This window comes from Chinchilla lanigera, unplaced genomic scaffold (genome assembly GCF_000276665.1).
Source record: "Chinchilla lanigera isolate Chin_1 unplaced genomic scaffold, ChiLan1.0 scaffold00107, whole genome shotgun sequence".
Classification (NCBI taxonomy): Eukaryota; Metazoa; Chordata; class Mammalia; order Rodentia; family Chinchillidae; genus Chinchilla; species Chinchilla lanigera.
In genome coordinates this window covers 2089247-2114676 of record NW_004955508.1, presented here as the reverse complement: position 1 = coordinate 2114676, position 25430 = coordinate 2089247, and the positions used below count along the sequence as shown (strand labels likewise).

Sequence of the window (25430 nt, the reverse complement as noted above, 5' to 3'; positions counted from 1 at the left end):
AGATCAAGTAAAAGGCAAGGTTGGAAAGTGCAAAAATAGTTTAAGATAAATGTATGAAAATTAAGACCCTGAGCTACAAAAAGTCCAAATACTCAACCTGGCTTTCAGGAGGACTATAATCAAGATGTGCTTTTACTTCCAGCCTTGTGTTTTATGGGCCTGCCAAACTTCAACAAATTGGAAATGTTGTCTTTCCTGGAATATTCTTTACCCCTTTTTCTTTTCTTTATTATGTTTTTCTCCATCTCAAATTATACTCTCTGCTGACTACACCAGGAAAAGTTGGGCAGTGAGAAAAAGACTGGATTGGGTTAATATATTTAATGATAGAAAAATAGATTTAGAAAGTGATATATGGTTAGCTGTTTCTACAGGGGTTTCCTTAAAACATACAGTCTTATCCACACAACTGATACGAGGTCTGGTGATTATTTGCTGCCTGAAAACTTTTCTTCATTGAAACAATAGGACAGATTGCTCAGCAGAGTGACTTATTCCAAAATAACTTCCCTTACCAACTGATAGTGTTGCTTTGCACACAGGAAGTGAAGACTTGGCAAAATTCTCACTGGGTAGCTTCCCTTGACTTTGTGCATTACAGTCTCCTGATTTATGAGTGAAAGGAAGTATAAATTTAACTGTGCTGACAACTTTTTGAAAACATACTGGGTCTGCAACCTTCTGAGCCAAATGGCCTGCTGACCCTTCCAACTCTATGTTATAAAAACAAAATATGCTGAAGCAATGGTAAATAAATAATGAGATGCATTGATGGGTTTATCAGATTGAAACCTGTGTTGGTTTGGGGCGGCTTATTTTGCAAGAGGAACAATATAATACAGGACACATACTTTATATGATTATTTATAAGTCACCCAAAGAACAGTATACAAAAGAGTGCAGGAAATCTGTCCACACACTAAGACCAAGGAATCCAGCTGAGGGCCTGGATCCCACAACAGGGTCCTACATGAGTTGAGCTGAATACCCAGAGCTCATAACAATGCCTCCCATGAATCCAACTGGAGGCCCAGAACCCATGACAACGTCTCATGCAGGCCTGTTTCACGGATCTGCTGGGAAGGCCCAAAGGTCAGTGGTGGAATCTACAAAGTCTGTGCCAGCAGGATGAAGAACTTGTGCTAGCAGGCTGAGGGATCTGCACTGGAGCCAGGAAGTGATGCTCAGAAGAACCAGAGCTCCCCCAAAAGGTACCACAGCCATCGTCGGCAACAGTGAGGTCCCGAGCTCCTCCGATGACCAGGATGGCCGAGTTCCCATCAGGGAAGCTAACGCAGCAAGCTTTTCCAGGAGGCCGGCAGTGCACCATCTTCCCCTCCGGAACCAGGAAGCTATGCTCAGAGTGAGGACCAGAGCTCTCCAAAGTGAACTGAAGCCATTCTCAGTGCCAGCAAGGTCCCGAGCTCCTCGGAGGATGAAAACAGCCAAGTTCATTGGGAAAGCCAGCTCCCCACTTCCTCTCTCAGCTCCCAAGAGCCTCTCTCAGTTCCCAACAGCCTGCTTCTTCTCCTCTAGGTCTGCCTCTTATGCTGCTGGCAACAGTCCTCAGGTGGGCCTCCCATACCCAGCACCACTCACTCAGTGCAGCTGGGGGTTATAAGTTGACCACCAGTTATCAATCCACTACAAAACCATGCTTGTGATTTCCCCCTACAAGCCATCTTCTCCTAAATTCTAATTGCCCTCTTTTGCCTCAGTATTTTTGACAATCCACAAGTGCAGGGAAGCCGAGTACATTCTTCTTCCTCTTTTTCTTTACACCACAGGGGTTGAAAACCTGCATAGCCTTTCTTCTTCTCCTCCTCCACCACACCCCTCGTTATCTCCCAGGTTTAGGTTTTGTCTCTCTTTGTTTTGGCTTAATATCCTGCTCATGACATCTGAAAAATCCCTTTGCTTTTGTCAAAATTATACTCTCCGCTGACTACAAACAGGGTGGGCATACTCAAGCTGGCTTTCAGGAAGACTATAATCAAGATGTGCTTTTACTTCCTGCCCTGTGTTTTATGGGTCTACCAAACTTTAACAAATTGGAAGTGTTGTCTTTCCTGGAATATTCTTTACCCCTTTTTCTTCTCTTTATTTTGTTTTTCTCCATCTCAAAAGCCTTCCCAGCCTGCTCCAGACACCACACACACTACTAACCAGCAGGCTCAACCAGTACTCTTTGAAATCCACACTAACAAGAATCAGTACAGCCCCTTTCTGAGCATCTGTGCTTCTAGTCCTACCCCTTGCCGCTCACCTTTTAGCGCTATTTATGTACTTATTCATGCGTCACGTTTTTCTTTAACTTACTAGTGCACTCCTTGAAAACATGGAATTAAAATCAATAGGACTCACTAGTTCATTCATGTTGAAAGAATAAATAATTTAAAGCACTAGTAACAGGAGAAGATTCTTTTGAAATAAATTGTTTGAACTGCCTATTGATATGAAATCCAGAAATTCCTAATATATATTTTGGTATTGCTAGGTATTACATAGGAAACTAATGTCATAAAACCAATGTGTAATAAAATTTTGGACCCAAAACTTTAAAACTTAATTAAAGATACCTTAGATCCACAGAACAATTTGGCAAATGGCATTGGAAACACTGAAAAAAAAATATATATATATATATATATACATACAGCAACATGGGCTAGGTTTGTCCTATCAGAGGCGGTTTTTAGCTCCTCATCGGCTCATAACATAGAATACTGTTTTCACCACTTATTTTCTGTTCAAAATTTCTATCTGTGTGGAGCACGAACAAAACAAACTTGGCATATGGTACTTCCTGAAACTTTATATGTTTACATATGGCATAAAAGTATAATACACTGTTGCTTGTATAAATTGCAATAGTTCTTAGGTTTTCCAGTTCTATACCTTCTTCTTAGAAGAAATATATGAAGCCATCAAGCAGGGCTCTGTTTCCAATCACGTTAAAGCTTAGCCATCTCAGAAACATTCGTGCTCTTACAGAATCTTCCAAGAGGCGACTACGCAGCACAGGAATTCATTTTAGCCTCGCCAGATCTTGAAGTCAAGCATTTCATCCAAGCCCCTAAACTACATTCTTTTACTAAGAATAAAAGCTCATTTTCAAAACCTGTGATTTCTAGAAACAAAGACCAAACGCTCCCTTTCATGCATACCACAGAAGAAGAGGATGCAGGGAGGCCCCTGTGGTGACTTCTGGGCCACCACCACTCTGGGCCTCTTTTTGAAGGGTAATGAACCTCCACTCTTTTCGGCTCTGGTCATCAATGTCTTCCTGGAACTATGGAGTTTAGCTTCAGCCCAGGAACCTTCTCCTTCTCTGTGAATGGGACTTTCAGAGAGCCTGTCTAGTAGAGTGAGGCACAATAAGCCGCTCAAGACTCAGGATCAAGGATTATAAATACCAATTGTGCCTTGGCCCACTAGCAGTGCAATCTGGCCCCATCTTGTTATCCCTGGGCAGTAATTCACTATGTACACATGCACAACTAAAATTACAGAATAACTTAGATTTCTTTAAGCATTAAGCATCCAAGACACTATAATTCTATACATTTGAAGATGATAATTTTAGAATATTGTATACTTCTTCAGCTATAATGCTTTGCCAAGGTCTCAAACTCTTTCTGATACTCGTTAATTCATTCACCAACTATTTATTTAGTAGCTACTACACATGAGATACCATGTTATGCTTTGGTGATACATTGGTCAACAGAGGCACGGCCCTTAACTTTTGACATTTACCAGCATATGAATGATAATCAGCAAAAAGCCAGAAAATAAATATTGCATTTCACCTGGTGCTAAGTACTATGAAACATACAGGGAAGGACAGAGAGACAGAGAGACATAGAGAGAGAGAGGGTGCAGTGGCATGCCCTCTCTGAAGAGATGGGATTTCAAGCCTAGGTTTTGAGATGGGAAGACGCCTGATGTTAGATGGTAGGAGCAAGCTAGTTTTAGCAAAAATAATGACATATGGGGAGATACTGAAGCACGATAGTTCTTGGTGTGTTGAGGGAACAAAATAAGAGACCAAAGGATCTATAGCTGTGGGGACTAAAGGAAGAAGAATAAAGTAGCATCCCCCTCCTTATCAGGTTCACCTGAATGCAGTGCCGGATATAAATCAGTGCTTTCCAAACTCATCTGCCCATTAGTAATTTTCTAAACATCTCCAAACTCAGGCTACTCCAGTCAAGTCATAAACTCAAGGGGTGGAACATAGACATTGTGATCTTCTTCAAGCTTCCAGATTACTCCATAGTGTGGCCAGCTTTAAGATCATTGACTTACATTGATATGGCAAGTAAGTTCAAAGAGAAAGGCACTCACAAGAAAACTGAAAAGGCAGGAACAAACAAAGCTTTATTAAGCCACCTGAAGGACAGTCTCTAACCATAAGCCAGAGAAGTGTCCAAGCTGATCTGTGTCTCACTTTTAGTTTAAGTGTATTTTAGATTTCCATAGTAACCATTACCTTATTTTTGGGAATCTCACAAGAATGTCACACAATTATCACAAAGTTTAGTTCTCCCAGAAGCTGTCTGAGAGTCAGATTTCAAATGACCATTGTAGTTTAACTTTTAGCCTACTTCCCAATTTGTTCTGTTTGTTCTGTTCCCATTTTATGACTCTGCTCTCCTTTAAGTGGGTTGATAACTAACCAAGGGGAGGGGGTGAAGAGTAGGGTCAGCTACAGCTTGAGTGTATGTAAGTACTTCTCTTAATATGGAGTTAAAAAAGAAAATGGAGTCTCTCTTGTCCTATCAGTATCAATTTTAATGCTTAAGTGCCTGTCTTATACATCTATAAAATGATGAGATTCCACTAAAAGAGGTCAGGTCTCCCTGCTCTTTACTTAGATGATGTCTATCTGTAGATCCAGAGTCATTATTATCTCTCTTCATTCTCAAATCTTCTTTGTCTCCCTCACTTTTATCCTGGGACCCAGTATTTTTCAAGCCAGGAAGGATTCTTGAAATCCTTAGAATCTTGATGCTTCTTTGCACAGTTCCCATATATCAAGGAAGTTCTTTTGATCCAAAGGGCCCCCTTCTTTCCTTACCTGGATAACCACATACTTCAGTATCATGCTTCAATCCATCCTTCTCTAATGACCTTTCTGAGCTGAATTTCAACCTGGGCTGAATGCCTAATGGACAAAGCCCACCGCAACCCAGAACTCCTGGACTCAGGTGATCCACCTCAGCCTCCCCAGTAGCAGACTACAAGTATGCACACCATGGCCAGCTGAGCTGAATTCCTACTGCTTTCCCAAACCACGTCCATCTTTCAAAGCCCTTCTCAAGTGCTGCCTCCCCCAGGAATCCTGGGGGACAAGTCCAAGTGTAGGTGACAATCTGTAAAGTTTTATAGTCCTTAAAATCCATATATTTGAATTTATAACTGTTATGTATAGGCATATATTATACATTGATCTTATTCCTCCAATTGGATGTTAAAGAAATGACTAAAACAGGTACATTTTATTAATCCCTTACATATATTAAGTGTTCAAACATTGGTGGTATCAATGGTAACATTACCATTGGAAGTAGTGAAAGTGGCAGTGTGGCAATGGTAGTGCAGTAGCAATAGTTCTGGCACCTGGAGTAGTAGCTGTGATAGCAGTATGACGTAACTACTCCATGTTGGCCAGGTACATTGTATACATCATCTTGTCTAAACTAAACAGTCCTACACAATAGTCCTACAAAATTAGTCTCCCTACTTTAAAACTAAGAAAGTTGATCTTAAAGAAGTTGAGCATGAGTAAGGGAGGTGGACTGATGGTACTAAATTAGAGTTGGATAAAAGCCAGAAGTTCTGCTGTGCTACTGCTCAATAGGTGACTGTAGGCAATAATTCTGTAGTTAGGATTCTGATTGCTTTTACCATGAAGAAATGATACATGAGAAAACTGGTATGTGTAATATGATGAATATATTAGACAATGTATACATGTGTAAAACCATTACATAACACTCCACTAATATGTACAACTTGTGTGTTTTTGTGTAACAGTCAAATTAAAAAGCAGTGGCATGGAAAGTAAAAGGAACTTGGGGGGGATGACATTGCTGTGTAATCCACATTACCTCCTTGCAAGACTTACAATAAATGGACCTAGATTAATCAGTTTACTGATATGAATCATTGTACGTTACAGAAGATTCCCAAATGAAAGTTAGTCCAGGGATTGTTCATTTTTTCAGGCCAACTTGTGTCCACCATTATTGGCCCATAAGCAACATGTATGAAGTAAGATATGCTTCAACCATTTTAAAATAAGAATTTTTTTTCACTTAAAAGCATCTACTAGAGCAAACATGCCAGTATGAGCCCCTTTCTCCATCCTCAAAGAGGGAAGGATATCTCTGGGTGCTGGGTCACCAAATCCCAACCCTGGATGTTTGAAGCAACAATGACTTAGAAGTTTATCTAGAAAATTATAGAGCTATTTTATATGCAGAATTCATAATCTACTAGCTGAGAAAATCAAGAGAGCCTCAGTATCTTAAACATTTTTTCCTCTTCTGCTTTAATTTTCAAAAGGAAACACTTGATTTTGGCTGCTGATAAAGTAATCAATATATGAAGGATACAATTTTCCGATCAAAATTTCTGATTGGACATGTATTGGCTACCCTGAGAGAGATGAAAATTGCTACAGCAACAGAAGTAATTATCAGCATCTTGGTAAGATTAACCTGTTTGGAGAAATAATATTGTGCAAGAATGTACATAAAAGTAGGTAGGAGAGTGAGGAAAGGAATAATTTATGGGAAGGTACTAATCAAAGGTAAAGTTGAAGAGTGTATTTAAATTCCTATGTTATCACTAAGTCATTTTAAATTTAACTTCTTTTCAAGAGGTAAGTATCTATCTGCTACCCATGTAAACAAAGAGTCACATGGAAAAAATAATCCAAAACATAACCCCTAGCAGTTACTAATATTTATTTCAGAAATGTATTATTCAACTTCTTACTGTGTGTTACTTTTACTGGCTAGCTCTGATTTTGGTTAATATAATTAATTTGACTTTCTTGCATTCTAACCAAGAGCTATGAGAAAACTAATCTAGACATGTATTGATCAAACACAATGTGAAAATCCTGACTCTAAAGTAACCATCATGAATGAGGAAAACAGCAGATAGAATACCTCCTCAACTGCCTCACACCTCTCAAAATGGAAAATTGCTAAATAATTTGATAAAAAAAAAAATTAAATCTGCATGGCATAGAAATGGTAAAATCCAGCCTACCACTGAATCTCTGAACTTGCGTCCTGAGGGCAAATGAAAATTTTCCTTCTAGTAACTGAAAAAGTTTACAAATTTGCAATGAAACTTTTTTTCTCCAATGTTGGTCATTGGAGAAGTACTGGAAAGTGTTCTGCTACTGAACAACAACCCTAAATTTCAACCATTTTTAAAAGATAAATCAGCCATAATTTTTCTTTTCCTTTTTCTCTTTTAATCTAAGATTCCCTAAACAAATGCACAGAGTCAAGATATCTTGAGAATGGGGCTGTGGATTTTAGCTCAGCAGCACAGCAACTGCCTGGCAAGCGCAAGGTCATGAGTTCAATTCCTGGTACCGGAAAAAACAAAACAAAACAAAACAACAACAGAAAGATATCTTGAGAGTGGTCACACATCAGTATATTTACATACAGCCAAGTGGGCAGCATTTTGTGTTGTCAGACAAAAGCCAGTCATCCTAGAACAGATTTGCAAAGGAACTTTTTTCATTCCTTGGCTTAAGGGAGATTTGAACCAAATAGCCAGCTGGCAGTATATACAATGACACTTAAAACACACGTGTGAAATCTTGCATCAAATATGAAGGAAGACAGAGTTGCTGAATTTTATGTATCTTTTTAAAAGCTTAATAAAGTTCTGCCTTGCAAAATAATCATATTAAAAACCTGTCCCAACTTCTAGGGAAGAATATTGACAACTGAGCTTATTACTGTATAACAAGATGAGAACTCAATGTATTCACCTATTATTTAAATAAATAATCAAAATATTATGGTATTGAAAGGAACATGTATATGCGTACAGATGCTTTTCTTATAAGATCATACATGATGAAACTGTTATATGAAAAAATATATGACCTGATAGGATCCTTACCTTTTCAAGTAAGGGATTGCCCTGGTGAGGACTGACATTGTGCTGGCTTATTTCCCTCTTATATTTATATTCATAAACTTGATCAGTAATATTAACCAGAAGAGTTGATGGACTGAAGTTCAGTTTCCCACAGTCATAGACAGTTCCACTTTCAATATCAGTTGGTGCTGTAGCATATCGTAGAATCAATCCCATGACAAGACCTAAAATAAAGAACAAATAATTGCACTATAGGAAGGCAATTTAAAATGTTCACTTTTACATATTTTTAAATGTATGACTTGGAGGCAGGCTTGGTGGTACACGCCTGTAATCCCAGCACTTGGGAGGCTGAGGCAGGAGGATCGTTGTGAGTTTGAGACCAGCCTGAGCTACAAAGTGAGTTCAAGGCCAGCCTGAACTGCATAGCGAGACCCTGTCTCAAAAAGCCAAATAAATAAATAAAAACAAATGTATGACTTGGAACTTTCAGAAATGGCAAGGTAAAGTGCTGAATTATTTGCTTGTGGATACCAGATCAATAGAATGTATTGCTAAAATTTGTAGTGGATATTATTGCTTAAGTATTCAGTATGATTTTGATTTTTCTTCTACCTGAAAGGCCATAAATTATGTATAGAAGAGATACCCACCTCTACTATCCATCAAAGAATATCAAGTAAATATTTCTATGCCAGAAGCAAATTAATCTAACCAGTCAAGGGATGGACTGTTTCTGCTCTGCAGCTCTGCACATACCTAAATTAGTTCCTCTAGATTAAAAGGAATCATTTATAGTCTCATTTGTGGTAAGGGGTTGTCTTGTTCTCTTTCTCTCCCTCTCTCTCAAGACATGACCAAGGCAATATTTTCTCCATTTTTATTATCAGTCATCTTGTGACCATAAGGAAGTTTAGTCCAAAGACACAGTCAGCATCCTGGAGATGGTAAGGCCGAGATACAGACAGACCTCGGATCCCACATGACATCTCTGAGCTCCTGAACGTACCAACCAACTTCACAGGTATCCTAGTTTTAGATTTTTTTTGCTATGTCATGTAATATATCCTGTAATTTTTCACAAACACGTTGAGTCAGCTTTCTACTTACTTATAGCCAAATGCATTCTAATGATACATTCCTTTTCTTTTTTTTAAAGAGAGAAAGAAAAGAAAAACAAAATAACAACGAAGACAAGCACAAAAACAATAAAAGTGATGCAGAATTTCAAAATAAAATGATAGGAAATTAATAGTGGTTGCTATATTACATGTTGTTATTTTCAACAAAACATTCCTTTTCATGATGAGTTGAATTCAAGTGATAATCTTTGATTTCTAAATTTATAGACTTGTTAGGTTGCTCATAGTAATCTGATACTTGTGAACCCTTTAAATAGGTATTAACTAACAAACAGAAAGAACTTTTAGAGGCTTTAACAGTTCTCAATTTAAAATTAAGATTGATGAATGTGTTTTGGAATAAATAATCCACAGTTCATTCTTTAAAACATCAAATTTTAAAGGTTGTACTTTTCTTATGAATCCAATGATCTAATAAGCTTCCATTACTTAATAAGATATTTGTTGGGTTCAAATTTTTTGCCAGAAATTTATAGATTTAAAATAAATGTACAGTCCCAGTTCTACAGAAGCTCAGGTTTATATAAGTGAACTCTTGTGCAAACAATAATAATACTATATAACACATGCTCTGACAAACAATAATAATACTACATAACACATGCTCTGAAACACTCTGTTATGGAGAGAAGACATTCTGAAGCCCTTTGAATTATGCAAAATTTCAGGTGAATCTTAAAGTTTATATAACATTTGCCTTGGTGAGCTGAATCAGAGAAGAAACTGGAATGCCAACTGTATGTATGAGTGGCAGTGCATAATAACAAACAGCTGTAAATTCCCCAGGACCTAACTCTCTTCACATGTAGAACTCTTGTTGGGAAGTGACTGCTAAGTCTGGTCTTTGTCTTTTGCTTGTTTTGCATTTGGTCAATTTTCAATAACAATACACGCAAAATTGACATGTGATCCCCTGGGCTCCAGCATTGAAGTAGGTAGTGATACTTCTACCAGTCCTTTCTCTCTTCTATTTTGTATGAACTGGATGGAAACAAATCAAAGGCTCTAAAGTAGACTGAGTCTCTAAGTTTAAAGAACCTGGGTCCCTGAGATAACGGGGAGGAAAGCTGTCTATTGACACATAAATTGGGCTGTTGTGTATGAACATTAACTTCTGATGTGTAGTTATTGACATGTTAATGTTTCTGCATTAGTAACCATTAAAGGTAACCTAATTAACTCAGTGTATATACAGAGAGATTGAAGAGATCTGGTGTACATTTGTAGTGTAAGAAGAAAATAAAAGGAGAGAGAAAAGAGAATGTTAGAGTGGGTAGGCTCCAGGTAGGGAGTGAAGGTCAGGTCATAAATAGACTTCTCTGACATGTTTTAACTTTTAACCCAATGGTAATATAGAACCATTGAAAGATTTTAGGCAAGAGAGTAAGACAATCAGATTTACACATAAGAATTATCACTTTGGCAACAATATGGAGAAGTAATTAGAGTGACAGGTAAGAATGAAAACAGATTTCCTTTGAGAACACTTTATCTTATTCACTCTTATTGCAGCGTTTGGCCAGTTCTTCCATAACAGTGAGACATATTGTGTCCTAAGTTTGTGAGCAAGAGAAAATAAGTGACAGACCTGTAACTTTCACTGAGTGTGTGGCCTGTCACTAAACAATAGGAACCTCCAGTTACCCTGTTGAATAAAACTAGTTAGGAAAGAGCAAGAAGATACATCGTCTGCCTTTCAAGTGGAGTGCTTGTGTAAGAATACCACTTTTTAAACAGTCGTGCCCTGGGGCTGGGGATTTAGCTCAGTGGCAAAGCGCCTGCCTGGCAAGAGCAAGGTCATGAGTTCAATTCCTGGTACCGGAAGAAAAATGAAAAACAAAGTAAACAGTCATGTCCTAAAAGTTATTCAGCAGACACTATGAATGATATTGTCACCACTCTTTCTTACCCAAGTGAGATGCAAGGAGAAGAAGCCCAAGGTAGTATCTGCATGGGGTCTGAATGGGAAAAAAATCCATATTAATATCATTTAAAACTTCCAATCAGCAAGCCTGGCCTGGTGGCACATGCCTGCACTCAGGAGGCTGAGGTAGAAGGATCACCATGAGTTTGAGAGCAAGCTAACTACGTAGTGAGTTCAAGGCCAGCCAATACTACATAGTGAAAACCTGTCTCAAAATATCAAAATAAAATAAATAAATAAATAAAACTTCCAGTTGATGAGTCATTTATCTTTGCAAAAATGCTTTCAGAGAAATAACAAAAAAGTGAACATGAATACCCACTGTTACTTCCCCACTGGGAAAACTAAATCTTTGTCATAATATTAGGTGCCTAGTACTTAGTGTGGTTAAATTCCACAAAGGCCTTAAAACTTAAATAGTTCTGAATGGCCCTCTGTACCATCTCTGGTCCCAGTCTTCAAGGAGAAGCACATAGAAGTGAATAGAGGAGGCTGCTTGCAACCGGAAGTGAGCAGATATATTAGCCTTAAAGTGAAACCTCTCAGAGAGACCTCCCACGGCGAGGCGTGCAGTGACCAGTGGTCTCAGCTCCTGTGCTCGGAGGTTCATCACCACCTTCACTCTGATGCTTCCCAACCCTGTTCTCAGGCAAGGACTAAACACAGCAGGGGTCCTAAGGCAGGGAGATGGGGACTCCTCTGAAGGACGGCCATGACTCATGGTCCCTCCATAACCCTTGACAAACCTTTCTTAGAATTGCACTAGAGCCTAAAGAATTCCTGTTCAGTTTTTCTTTCTTTTCCCTAGCTATAAGTGTTGGGCCTGCATCAGGGCCTGACGGCTCTCCCAGCATCCTCAGCGCTCCTCCCCACTACCTTTCAAAGAAATTCACCCCATTAAATCTTTTTAATAATTAATCCTTTCCAGCATCCATTGCTTAGAAGACCCAACTTAACTCAGGAGCCAAAAGGCCCTTACTTTTCCCCAAAGCCTAAGCCAGGTGAGCAATCGATACCTTGGCAGCTTGTGAAGGTCAGTGGGCAAACCTCGGCTTCTTCATGCACTGGTTGTTACATCCAGACGCCCGTTTGTGCAGCCCCGCCACAGGAGCAGAGACTGGAAAATCCTTACTTGTCACAGGCCAGGCATTTTTGCCTACAGAGCTTCCGAATGCTTTTTATAGCCAAACGCAGTACTTTCGCCATATGTTGACGCAAATACGGAGTGCTGAGCTGATGCACAGAAGCACAAGACGACACAGTAACAGATGAAATGTAAAGGAAGATTGTGGGGAGGGTTCTCATGAGAAGGGGCTGGTTTTATACCCACTCAAAGTTACAAGATAAAGAAAGATCAGTTATTTTTGCACAGAAGGAAAGAAAGGACTGACTGTTGTGGTTTATCAGTACAAAAATCACCACTCTTATCGCCAAGCCATGAACATAGAGCCATACTTGCCAGGAGAGAGAAGACCACAGCTGCTTCCACAAAGCAATACCCATGCAGCACATGGACCCATGCAGCAATACTCATACGGCACAGCCCTGACCTGTGACCCCACACACACATAGGTTGTACCCTCTTGCCCATGACTGGCCTTGTCTTCTCCAGGCAGAATCTCCATTTCAGCTGTATCTCTTGCTTCTTAACTGTGGGCATCTGGATATTGAGGGTGGCATCAGGGTGAGCCTGCTCTCTGTAGAACACTGACCTCCCTCCAATAGCATACAAGCCCTTGGTGGAGACTGAACAAAGAACTTCATCACTAAGCTACTCACTGTCCTAACAAGTCCTTCTGGGGTCCCACCTGGGGAACCTGTGTGCTGATAGAATCTGTGCTCACTGAGTTCCTTCATTTTTGAGGTCTTATAGTACTTAGAGTTTGAACCTCACACTTTAGGAGCCAGTTTTATAAAAACTTATATTGTTTCTGTTGCTCCACAGACTCAAGGCATGTTTCCTTGATTATACAGTGGGACTGTTCGGTGTACTATTCTTCATTCCTTTTTATATAGAGACACATTGGACTGCATTATAGCTGTACTTTCTCCAAGCCCACTGACTCCCCTGGAGTCAGGAAGAAAGGATCCTCCATGTAATCTTTCAGGTAGCAACATGTTTAAGTGTCACATGTAAGGAACATCACAACAAATGCTGTGATGTTCTTGTCCTTGTACAGCACTGGCAGAGTGCTCAGTGCAACCACCGTTCAACAGATGCCTGACACACAATTGCCATTGTGATGTTTTTCAAGGCAGGAAGAAGGGGGAGGGGGAGGAAGAAACAGCTTCAGGAGTACTCACACCCAGAAGCATTGATAAATATGAATCTTGTTTTCCTGGACTAGCTCTCATTTCTTTATCTACATTAAAAACCCAAGAAAACTCCACTTTCTCTCTCACTGTGCTCTTTCTGCTTTTATGCCACAGACATAAAAGGTATTGCTCTGGGGCTTGTCAGTTATGAAAGAAATGAATACAGATCAGTCTTCTCCCTAAAAATATTTGTCTTAGTTACTTCTCTCGTTGCTGGAACACAATATCAGACACCCACAAATTAAAGGAGGAAAGGTTTATTTTGGCTCCAAGTTTATAGAGGTTTCAGCCCACAGTCAGCTGGCTCCAAGGCAGGGTGGCATAGCAGAGGGGAAACAGCTCATGGTGTAGCAGACAGGAACCACAGAGATCAAAGGAGCAAAGAAGATACAGCTTTCGGGGCAACGTCCTGAGTGATCTGCCTCCTTTGACCAAGCTTCACACCCCAACATCACATTTAACTTTGAACTCATCAGAGGACTGATCCAATTATCTCCCAGAGCTCCACCTATGAGCTTACAAGGCATGGGTAGGGGGGATGTCTAGATCGAAAATATAACAATATTAGAATATCTTAACTTACTGGCTCCTTTCCTCTTGTTCAAACCTGTGATCCTACTTTCCACTAAGAGTAAAGTGTCTTATTATAAAAATAAGCCTAAATTTCATAACCAACTTTCCTTTAATTGTCTGTTCATTTGCTGGTTTGTGACAGGGGCTTGCTATATAACCCAGCTTGGCTTCAAACTGGAGATTCTCTCCTCACCCTTCCCGTGCTGGGATTCCAGGAATATACCATTATGCCCGGTTCTTTCCTTGCCTCTTACTGATAATCATTCTTATAGGATGCTGAAATTTTTCCCAAAGGGACTTTTTTAGAGGAATATGAATGGAGACTTAAAATAGAATAAAATGTTAAGTATACAGTATCTCAGAATGGTCTTTTAGACACAAAACAGTCAAACTCTCTTTGATTCTATTCACACACTGTCTCACACAGTGCAAAACATTAGCTTGATCCTTTCTGATTCTGTTTCTATAGGAGTGTTACTTCCCTGGAGTTGTAAAGGCAACAAGCTCAACTATCCACATGTATCTAATTAGACCATTACAAAGGTATACATTATAATACTACATGGTGTCAGAAGAATTTCGGAGCCAAAAACAAATTAGTACATGAAGATTGTGGAAGAATTGAATTTTGTAGTTCTTTCACTGTCAATGTATGGAGCACTGACAAAGAACAATCTTGATTAACTGCCCCTTCACTAAAACAAGAAGACAAATCCTTAAACTGTACTAATATATATAATTGTACTTCTACCTGAGAAGTGTATCAGATGCTACTGATTGTCAGTCAGCATCCATCCTCCTTTTAGCCTAAAATCCTGTCTTGTGCATCCATCCATTCCCTCCCATGTGTTCTGCTTTAGTTAACCTGTCAATTTGAGGGATGTTCCCATTCCCCTTTGTGGTAACTGGCTGTAGAATGGGTTCTATGACCCTGTTTCAGTCAAGAAGAAGTGAAAGGAATCCAGTCAGGGGGCTTTCCACAAAAGTCTTGACAAGAACTGTGATTACAGATCAGTGCAACAGCTCTTGTGAGCCTGGGAAAGGCCCTGGGTTCGATCTTTAGTGCTGAAAAAAAATGTTCTGACCCTTAAGGAAGGGACGCAGAAGAGATGCTTTCTTCTTCCTCATAATGTTTCTGGGCCTAGCTGGACTCCAGGAACCACCAGCCTGATGCAGAAGTCAGCACTGAGAAAAGCGGAACAGAGCACAGGAAGATCTGAGTCTCAGTGATAAAGCAGGCTGCCAAAGCAACTTTCCCTGAAGACTGCGCATTTTTGGACTTCAGCCATGGGAGATAATAAATGTTCTTTTTGCTTAAATTTGTTTCAGTTAGGGTTTCTGTTACTTGCAGCCAAGTGCATCTTAATAGATAGTAAAACCCTTTTTAAAAAATGATTGTACAAATTTCCAAGGAACTCTGAAAAAAAGATCAACTAATCCCACCTTCCAAGTGTTGGGGAAAGCTTTATAAAGGCAGAACTTATGGACGGGTAAGAATGCCTTAGACAGAAGAGAAGACATAAGCTTTTACGGAGAAGTACACAGAAATCAAAAAGCTTAGTACTGATGAGGAACACCAGGCAGTTTGGGGTGGTGGCCAAGGTCAGCTCAGTTGAAGGGCCTCCACACCGTAGAGGAACGGAGAGAGCTTGGGTGGTTATTAAGAAAATTTTAAAGAAGGACTGAATGAATTACTTGATCAGAGAACCATTTGCTGTTTTGGAGCAGAAGAACCAGCATTTGGAAACAATTATTGGAAGAAAAAAAGGAGAATTGAAGTAGAGTAAGAACATAGCGGGAAGTTAATATCAGATTAAGCTTATATTTACTTACATGACAAAGAATTTAGAATATCTGAGTCAAATTTCAAAGTGAAAAGCATTAAACAGAGGTGAAGGAAGAATGTTCTTTACTATCACTATGAGTGTTTACAGTGAGAAACCCTTCAGGGTAGCAAGTGTGTGATGGTATTATTGAAATTCCTATTCCAAAAATATGACTGAAGGATTCAAAGGTAACAGTAAAGAAGGAAAAGGCAGAATCACAAATAACCCAACAATGGCAAACCATTGGGTAACATTTGATTGTCTGTAAGATAATATTTACAAATATCTGACTTTACATTTCCACACTTTCAAGCATTGATGTGAGATTTATCCACCCCCTCCCATCTTAGCAGTCTTTATTGAAACACTGACTTAAAGAGTGATGATGTAGGTTTGCAGCTCAAATTTCTAAATGCCTTTTCTAATATTTCCCTTTTTAGTGGTTTAGTTTTACCCTGAGATGAGTCAGGGATGAAAACGAAAGTAAAAATATACAATGCCTTGTGGTTACTTAGGGTTTCTGTTCTTTTTCTGCCTTCCCACCAACCTTCTAAATTCAGAGAACTAAAGAAAAATGTGGGTGTTGCTAAGAGGGACACAATTTATGGCTTTTGCTAGCCCACTCTCCACTAGCTCTGGGGAAGAAAAAAAATCTCATCATGACCCCAGAATAATTCTGTGATACTTGCCAGGAAAAGTATCTCATTATCCAAAGTGGAAAGTGGCCCATGAAGCTATTACCCTGATGCCTTCTTTAAAGGTTCTATCATCTTATGGAATAGTCATATGAGAAATAACAAAGTCTCAACACTGGAATTTCTGCAGAGTACTCTATTTTATGTTCACCATCTATTCTCAGTGTACACCAGATATCACACAAACATACAACACATACAAACATATGCACATATATACAGCACCCTGCACTGGACTGTGGAATTTCTAAGGTAGTGTAGACAACTTTTCTCTAGAAAGTATCTCAGCCATCCATTTATTTAAGTGTGTTATTAGCTAACACACTTTCTTGCCATCATGTTAATAAGTTGACAGAAGAAATACAAAATAGAGATCTTTAACCATATACATGTTGGCTAAACACATGTTTAGTTTACCTAATGTTTACACATAACAGTCTCCAGTGGTGGTGACATTATAAAGTGCTGTAGATGTTGAAAGAGACACTCTCCAGTAAAGTGAGATGGTTTCCAAGACCCTCTCTTCACCATAGGAGGGTAATGGGATGAGAAAGAAAAAAAGGGCAGAAAATAGAATTTAAATTAGGAACTATACATTCATTCTTTTCTTCGTGAGAGAGCTCTCAAATTTTAGTGTGTTAGAACCACCTAGAACAAATTCCCTGTGGTGAATGTGATCATCACGTATCCCGAAAATGCACCAACACATTTAATTAATTTAAAAAAACCTGAAAAGTTTGTTAAGACACAGATTTCTTGGCCAGAGTTTCTGGCTCAGTGTTGAGGTTCATGTGTTTGTTTTTCTAACATGTGTTCAGGTGATTGGATGCTGCTAGTTTCAGACCCACACTGAGAGGGAATACTGTCCTATAGCACTATGTTTGATTCTTGTCAAGGAATGTGGTCACAGTCTTGAAATTCCATCTTAATCCACACTGACTTGAGATCATGCTCAGGTTTCAGAGTTTTGAGAGCCCAGACACATAATCTGTGGTTTAAACAAAACTTGAATTCAGCTAAAACTAACACAGTTTTGCATAAAGCATGGGAACCCACGGTCCCTTTCTCAAGCTATTTACTGTACCTGCCATACCCATTGTGACAAGCCCAGGCATTTCAAACCTGAATGACCTGAACTTGCAATACTGCTTTCCCTGACGCTGGGGCAGGTAATTCCAAGTCAGCCTCATCACTGTCCCTGGGACATTTCAATTCCAGCCACTTGGCGAGGGTATGCTTGGCTCCCCCTGCTTTGTCCCTGCTGGGCTGTTTGCTATGGATAGGATAACATTTCTGAGGCTTTAGCGTAAAAGAGAAACTCAACCAGCCCTACTCCCAGCCACTCCCCACCCCCAGCTTCATGAGCAGACTCTGCTGGGAGAGAAACCAGAACAAAAATCAGAGATCACTAATTTTCAAGATAGTTTTTCTTGCCAAAGATTTGTGCAGCATTGGCTGAATTGCATATTTTCTGTAAGCTTCTGTAATTGTAAGTTCCCGTTTCTCGATATTTCTTCTTTAAATTTCCTAAGGTGCCGTTTCCTGGCACACGATAGACATTTATGACATGACAACAACTATTATAGAGCAAAAGTCTGAGGTAAGTGTAAGAATATGGGTTTGTGAGTCCTCAGCTCGAAGCACTGCTCGATTGGTTGCCAGCAAGTCACTTTATTTCTCTGAGTTGGCTCCCTCATCCATAACAAGAAAATGTAAAAATGCTAAGAGGACACTCCTCTTTCCTATACATGCATGTGCGTGTGTGCATGCCCCCCCCAAACATACACACAGGTTTGTGACACCAGATTACAACCTGGAACTAAACTACCAAAGGTTTGAGAACTGCCTTGCATTTAGTAGATGTCTGACCTTAGACAAAGTATTTAATTTTCTGTCACCTGAGTTCCCCTATCTAAAAAATGGCTATTGTAAGGAGTGAATCAGGCCGGGGATATAGCTCAGTAGCATAAGCTCCTGCCTGGCAAGTGCAAGGTCCTGAGTTCAATTCCTGGTACCAAAAATAAATAAATAAATAAAGAGTAAATCAGTTACTATACGTAAAATACTTATAATAGTATAGCTCACATTTCAAGAGCTATTTGTGTTGGCTATTATTATTAAATATCAACCTTTTGTCATACAGATCTTAGGTCTACATGTGTACACATCATTTACCATAGAACTTTAATTTGACTTAAACTCTAGACAACATGTATATAAGTGGAATCAGAAATCCATTTCTCGTGTGCACACTCCGTGTCTTTTAGACCTGAGAGGGGACACTTACAGGTGCTGTCCTAGTTTTGGCAAAGATTCCTCCGTAGTTCCTTTGAAATTCAGAAGCACAGCACAATGTGTAGGTTATTTATTAATTTAGAATATAGACTGAAATCAACTTTTAAAAATCTGTAGAGAGGGGCTGGGGATTTAGCTCAGCGGCACAGCACCTGCCTGCCAAGTGCAAGGTCATTAGTTCGATTCCCGGTACCAGAAAAAAAAAAAAATCTGTAGAGAGAAAAGTGTCTTTGGTTCTTATACTATTTTATGCTTAGTTTGGAAAGCACCTTACAACATGGGAAGCTTTGTCCAGGTCACTGAAGTTTCTAAAAATCTTCCAAAAAGGAAGAACAAGTTTAGGGCATTGGGCTTCTAATCCGAACTACTTTTCCTGAAGCATCTTTCAAATTAAATAAGAGCTATCCTGGTTCCCATGTGAAAGGCATCCACAACACTAAACTTGCAGCCCTCTCCAACCATTCTGATGATATAATTTGTCCTCAACTTTCTGACAGAAATTCCACAGGATTCACTGAACACTTATAAGTCACAGCAGAGATGATAAAAGAGTGATAAAATAATGATCACTGAAATCTTATCTAGGGGGAAAGACTAGATATCACTATCTGCTATTAAGTTCCAGGAAGAAAGCTCCTGGGTAGCTGGAAGATGCCTAGTGATGGCAGTTAGGCTTGGCCTGAGTTTTAAAGGACTTTGGGAGTTTGGTGAGAGCTCAGTTCATTTCCTCCACGTTTCACACCTGATATCTGTTCATTTCCTCCACGTTTCACAGGTGACGAAACTAGCAAAAGTTAAGTCACTTGCCCAAAGCAACACAACTAGCTACTGAGAGAGAGAGAAAAAAAAAACCAGGGTTAAAAATTGAAACCTCAAAGAGAGAATCAGCGGTTTCCTCAGACAGCACGCCATGTTTGAATAAGGAAAGCACCTCAGAAGTACTCTTGCAGGCAGGGGGAGGGGAGTGACATGGTAACAAGCATCTCTAATGGGCTTGGCTGACAGGGTGTCATCTTGAACCCGAGGGTAAAATCGGATCAGTAGGGTGGAGACACACCATGTCCAACAACCCAATTTTATCCTGAGGGGCCTCTATGGAGGACTAGGATGAAATAAATGCCTGCTGAAGATTTTTAGAGAAGATCATTTTAAATCCTTGATGGTAGACGATGTCACTATAATTTTCTTTAAACCTCGAAAAACTTGCTGTTGAGTAAATTTCATTGGTCTCACTAAACTTCCGCTAAGTGTACTCACAAAGGATCAGAAAACGCTTTAGTAGAACACAGATGAATGAACTCAAAATGTAAATTTTGTGACTTGAAATTGTCTTTGTACTCACTAAATGCTGAGTAGAATTTTCACCTGAATTTAGAGACCCTCCCTAATATAAGAAGGTCGTGAAATCAAAGGTAGAAGTCTATGTTTTAAATTGCTCTGGGCCTAAGCTCAGATCGCAGTCCTCAAATGCATGGCATTTTAAGTGTCCTATAAAGTGCAGAAGCCCCCAGTGATATATAATGGAATACTAATGCTATCAGGGAGCAAGGAGCAATTTTTCTTTTATGAGCACAAAGCAGTGATACAAGGCCTTAAGTGAAGAGTGCTAAGTGCACCAGCTGCTGTCAATCAATATTTTGACCATTAATACTCATTCAGGCTTTTAGTCCAGTTTAAATGCGTATCACTGTGGCTTATTTTTAAACCATTTATGCATTCTAATCCTTCCATTTTGAAACAATGAGACCTGAGAATGTAATGAAAGGCAATTACCCATTAGTCTGCCTGGGGAAAATATGGTTTTAATGCTGCCCCTAGTTTTTCAAAGCATACTATTACCCTTAATAATGAGAGAAAAGCTACTTTTCAGGTACTTGTAGTATTAGGTTTGTTTCCAATCAGCACAAAGGCAAGCTGATCACCACTCATGATTTTTTTCTTGGCCTCTACAGTCCTTCAGGAAGGTGTTTCCTTACAAGTCTGTAGGATAGAGATGATAAGTCACAATCTATTCACAAATGTTCATCTTCTTTAAAAAAATAAATTTAAAAGTTTAATTATAACTCTAGTTTTGTTTATTTCTTTCTCATTGCTTATCATTATGCTTCTAGGAAAGCTTTTGCAAAAACCGTGAATTCTATCCTCAGATGGAAAAGAGGACCAATACAGGTTTACCCTGAATTCTTTTTTGGTCTTGGGGAGTGAACCCAGCACCTCAGGCATAGCAGGCAGCCACTCTACCGCTGAGCTACATCCTCAACCTTACCCTGCAATTTTATGTTTTCAGACCTTTTGGAATAGAAAATCTCTCTGATCAAACCAGAAAGAGTAAACATGAGGAGGACGCACCTCATCTCATAGACACACCCTCTGTCCTGGAAGATCTCTGAAAGAATGTACTTATTTTTAAATATCTCAGCATCTTTCACTAAAGAGATACATACGGTTAAACCCCAGCTCAGCAGCTAATAACATGACCTTCACATCTTTTTATCTTTGTCTGCAAGATGAGTGTGTTGGGTTTTCTAAGGCATCTTCCTCATTTATAAGTTAAAGTTTATTTACACGGACTGGACATTTATTTCACTTGGTATCTCCTTTCCCCGTATGAGTAAAAAGTGTCTGTTGAGTTTCTCTTGTTTCCTCCATTTCAGACTGTTGTATTGTGCCACTAACAGAAAGTCCCTAATACACATTACAGATATAACATTTAGACCATCGTTGGGGAAAAAAAACTGAGACCTTAGTAATGCCATCCACATGGACTCTTTTCAGAAACTATTTTATAGGGTGAACCTGAATGTAATGAACACATTCAAATGACTCTAAGTACACAGACTCCATCCTGGGTGGCTATTCAGTTTTAGGAAGTTAACTTTACTTCTTTAGGATTTAGGTTTTTTTTCTCTATAAAATGAGGCTGCTAGAAAAGATCCCTTTAAATTCCAATAATTATTGTTCTATGATAACAAAAATGAAACATAAGATATGTCTCCTTTTTATTTATATAATTTAAGATAACTAAGATGTGCAAAGTCCTATATATGTGTACACATATGCATATATTTTTCTAATCCTTTTGCATTGTACTTTGCTTTCCATGACTTTCTCATTTAAAAAACTTATGAAAGAAGACAGAAACCACAGAATCCACCTTTATGCTTCTAAATTTTAAGCCTAAACTTCCTTAAAAATAGTAAGTTAGAGAGATGTTATCTGAACCATAGCGGATAATGCACTACAATTTTATAATTTCTACCAGAATTTAAAAATATTTTATGGTGTTTTTGATGATGAATGGCAGTCTGGAAGTTTTCAGGTTCGAAAGTAAAATTTACTTTATGTGTTGGCAGTACAATGCCTGAATTTAAGTCATTCAAAATGCAGTAAGTTTTACAAAGCTCTATGCCCATGACAGTTAAGCTGAAATCAGTAAAAGAGTCATAGTTCAAGTAAATGTAGGGTTATGAAGAAATCTTACCCTTCAGTAAGTGGTCATTTAGAATTTGTGGTGTTTTGTTAAAGTTTATATAGCCCTTTAGTCTGATAACAAAGATTACACTGTATCTGGCTTCCCAGATTATATTCTGTGTTGTTGTCGATGATTTGCTGGCCATGACAACAGAAAGAGCCTCCACTGATGATGGAGAAGAGTAAATGACAGGAGTCAAGGGCTTCATCTCTGATAGCATCCCTTTCTCTCTGGATGGCTATTTCTCTTCTATTGGATGGTTCTCCTCCTATGATAGTTTCATTATGTTAAGAACCTCAAGACAAGGGAATTTAACTTCATCCTCTGAATGGATCAGCACCTTGGCCTCCTAAAAATAAGTTATATTGCATGATTTAGAGCTTCTCTTTTACACTCAAGTCCCTCACAGTGTGATCTAGCTAAGGCACTGGATTTCTTATGTCCTCAAATTATGACTGTACAGAATTAACATCAGCACATCACGTGGTTAGCATGTAAAATGCGCATTCATCTTGATGCTCTGGACTTCACTCATATACAAGGGCTACAAGACTTCCAAAAGGAAGGAAGCCCCCCATATATGCCCTTTTCTATGAATTCTAGCATTGGCTCACCTGTTTCCATTGTATTCAAAGTTTCTGTCCATTAATAGGTAGAGATGGGGGGGGTGATGCCAGCTACTTTATCAATAACATCAGTATGAAACTACTAATGTCTTATATTTTACTTTAAAAGGTGGTAGTACAGAGTGGATAATCTTGGCAATATTTTATTAAACTTTCTGAAATGGATGGCATGGCAAATTGCACAGAAAATAATACTTTGGGAGTTTAAGAACTTAAAAAATGTTTTTTCCCACACTTTGCCTTCGGAGAGAAAGCAAATAATACTAAAGAGAAAGCAAAGTGAGAGAGAACAAATAATACTGATAATAATCATAAATTAGAACATCTGAAGTCAGGCTAAGAAGTGAAAAATGCTTTCTTTTTATTATAAGAAAATAAAACATTTATTTAATCAAAAGTGATCTGGAAAGTTATTCTCATAGAGGGTATTCTCGGCAAGTTTTCTCCTGGAAAGTACTCATAGAAGGATTTACTCCCTACAATTTTAGGAGAAGTCATTTCTAGACCTTTATATTGCTCATCAGCGCTGCCTGCGGAAAAAAGGCTGCTCTGTGACTTCAGAGCCATCACTTGCCAGTATCTTTATAAAAACAAACAGCTCCCCTGGCTCGACTCCCCACATACAATCACCAAGGCTGTCCACAGACTCTCATTATGTGCTGCCTGAGAACGTGACTATGACATTTGCTCTTGTGACAAGGCAAATTTCAGCAGCTCCTCTGGAAAGAGATTAGCATTCCTGACGCGGCAGCACCTTTCACCAGGCTAATGACATTTCAATCAGCACATTTTCTCCAGTTTCGGTACTTTGCCATCTGAGCACAGTCTCTAATTACACCCAAGCAACAAGTTTCACGTCAATCGCATAATTTATGCACTCACCATACACCATCGCTCCTCCAGTTTCGTGCAAGAAGCGGAATCGATGGTTTTTAAATAACCAGATTGTCAGAATGGTAAGGATGAGCAAAAAATTAAAGACGAGCAGCTCCACGGCTCCCTGATGTTGAAAGTGATACCCATCCTTCTCTGACATAAACCTTTGTTGTCCCTCCATTCTCGCGTCTTCTTGGGATTCCTTAGATAAAATCCTGGATGAAGGCTATTTTATCAAGATTTGCCCAAGACAGTCCGGCTGCCTGAGGATTACAGAATAAACACTGCTACTTTACTTGCTACTTCACAAGCATTCTACCCTGGTTTAGCATTCAGCCGGCTTCCAGTTACAACTTCCTGTTTCTCTCTTAAAGCAGCCACGTCTCTTTTCGAACTCCAGAGCGTGGTTTCATCATCATCAATCCTTAGCATCTTTAAATGATTCATTCCCCGAAAATACTTTTCATCCTGGCAAATCTACAAGCAGTGACTCTGAGATCTTGAGTCATGGTCTTTCTGCTTCAAACAGGTTTTCTTAAGGTGCATGACTGATGATTTGTAGATTAGCATTTTCAAAGTTCACTTGACATTAGCAATATTTTCTGGCCTCTGAAAGGCAATTTCCAACTCATAAACTTCTCCAGCCTCTCCTACTAGAATCTGCTAATAGGATGGGGCTTGATAACTCTGGTCTGACCTGGAATGATTTCACAGGAATTCTTTTTGAAGTTGAGAAGCATGAATTTACTATATGACTTTCTGTTTGGGTTTCTGTCATGGATTAGCGCAGAACAGAATTTAAACTCTGAGTCTACTGTTTTCAACAGAAAAAAAAGACAAGTCAAGAAGAAAGTTCTAACCTCGTCTTATCGCTGTGGTATTTGGATACGTTGAGACATGTCCTTGAAGGAGAAAACCATGCCACCACCCTCAGCAATGCACATGTGTGTCTTTCTGCAGAGCTTCGGGCCCTGACACCCAGGACTCCCAGCAATCCATGGGAGAAAGTAGCCTACTCTATCCTGTGGGAAAACAATGCTAATCCCTGACAGACAGTTCTGCCCCAGTAATGAAGGCTTCAGAATCAGAAGAGTCATACCAGCGCAGGTTCTTTAGGACATTCTTCATTTGACAGGCTGGTTCTGCTTGAGTCTATATTTTTATGCTTTTAAGAATCCAGTGGTTCAAAACAATACTACTATGAGTGTTGCAACTTTTAAAAAATAAATATTGGGCTGGGGATATAGCTCAGTGGCACAAGCGCCTCCCTGGCAAGTACAAGGTCCTGAGTTCGATCCCTGGTACTGGAAAAAAAAAAAAAAAAAAAAAAAGTATATATTATGACCTGCTTGACTTTAACAAGAGACCCTATAATGGATTTTGGTAGATTCTGAGGTTAAGTGAGGGTTTTCATCTTTTCACCAAATTCTGGTGATATTGGAATATTAATCATCCTGTATTCCTATTTTGGTAGTATTAGCATTCAGTTTATACAGTGTTATTCATTGACTAGGCAGGGCACAAATATATTTTGTGTTTTTTG

The 25430-nt window shown here is 39.1% G+C and overlaps 1 protein-coding gene and 1 long non-coding RNA gene across 9 annotated transcripts in view; one reads left to right on the top strand and one right to left on the bottom strand.

Moving 5' to 3' along the window:
• Window positions 1–25430, bottom strand: part of Slc9a9 (solute carrier family 9, subfamily A (NHE9, cation proton antiporter 9), member 9) — a 611715-nt gene that overhangs the window by 557116 nt on the left and 29169 nt on the right. The window contains exons 1-3 of one of the 3 annotated variants that reach the window (XM_005407729.2): window positions 12225–12294; window positions 11194–11242; window positions 8164–8366 (exon numbers count right to left, since the gene is read on the bottom strand). In XM_005407729.2, coding sequence (XP_005407786.1) covers window positions 8164–8358 — 195 coding nt within the window. In that variant the 5' untranslated portion in view covers window positions 8359–8366; window positions 11194–11242; window positions 12225–12294. Of the gene's footprint in view, window positions 1–8163; window positions 8367–11193; window positions 11243–12224; window positions 12295–23893; window positions 24296–25430 lie in introns of those variants that run through there. The other 2 variants (XM_005407728.2, XM_005407730.2) reach the window with 2 other exon arrangements.
• Window positions 1–25430, top strand: part of LOC102009202 — a 58458-nt gene that overhangs the window by 14762 nt on the left and 18266 nt on the right. For 2 of the 6 annotated variants that reach the window (XR_001231652.1, XR_001231648.1), the window contains exons 2-4: window positions 6574–6717; window positions 9033–9166; window positions 9302–9341. This is a non-coding gene — a long non-coding RNA (uncharacterized LOC102009202). Of the gene's footprint in view, window positions 1–6573; window positions 6718–8993; window positions 9167–9301; window positions 9342–12136; window positions 12226–21200; window positions 21514–25430 lie in introns of those variants that run through there. The other 4 variants (XR_001231650.1, XR_264387.2, XR_001231649.1 and 1 more) reach the window with 4 other exon arrangements.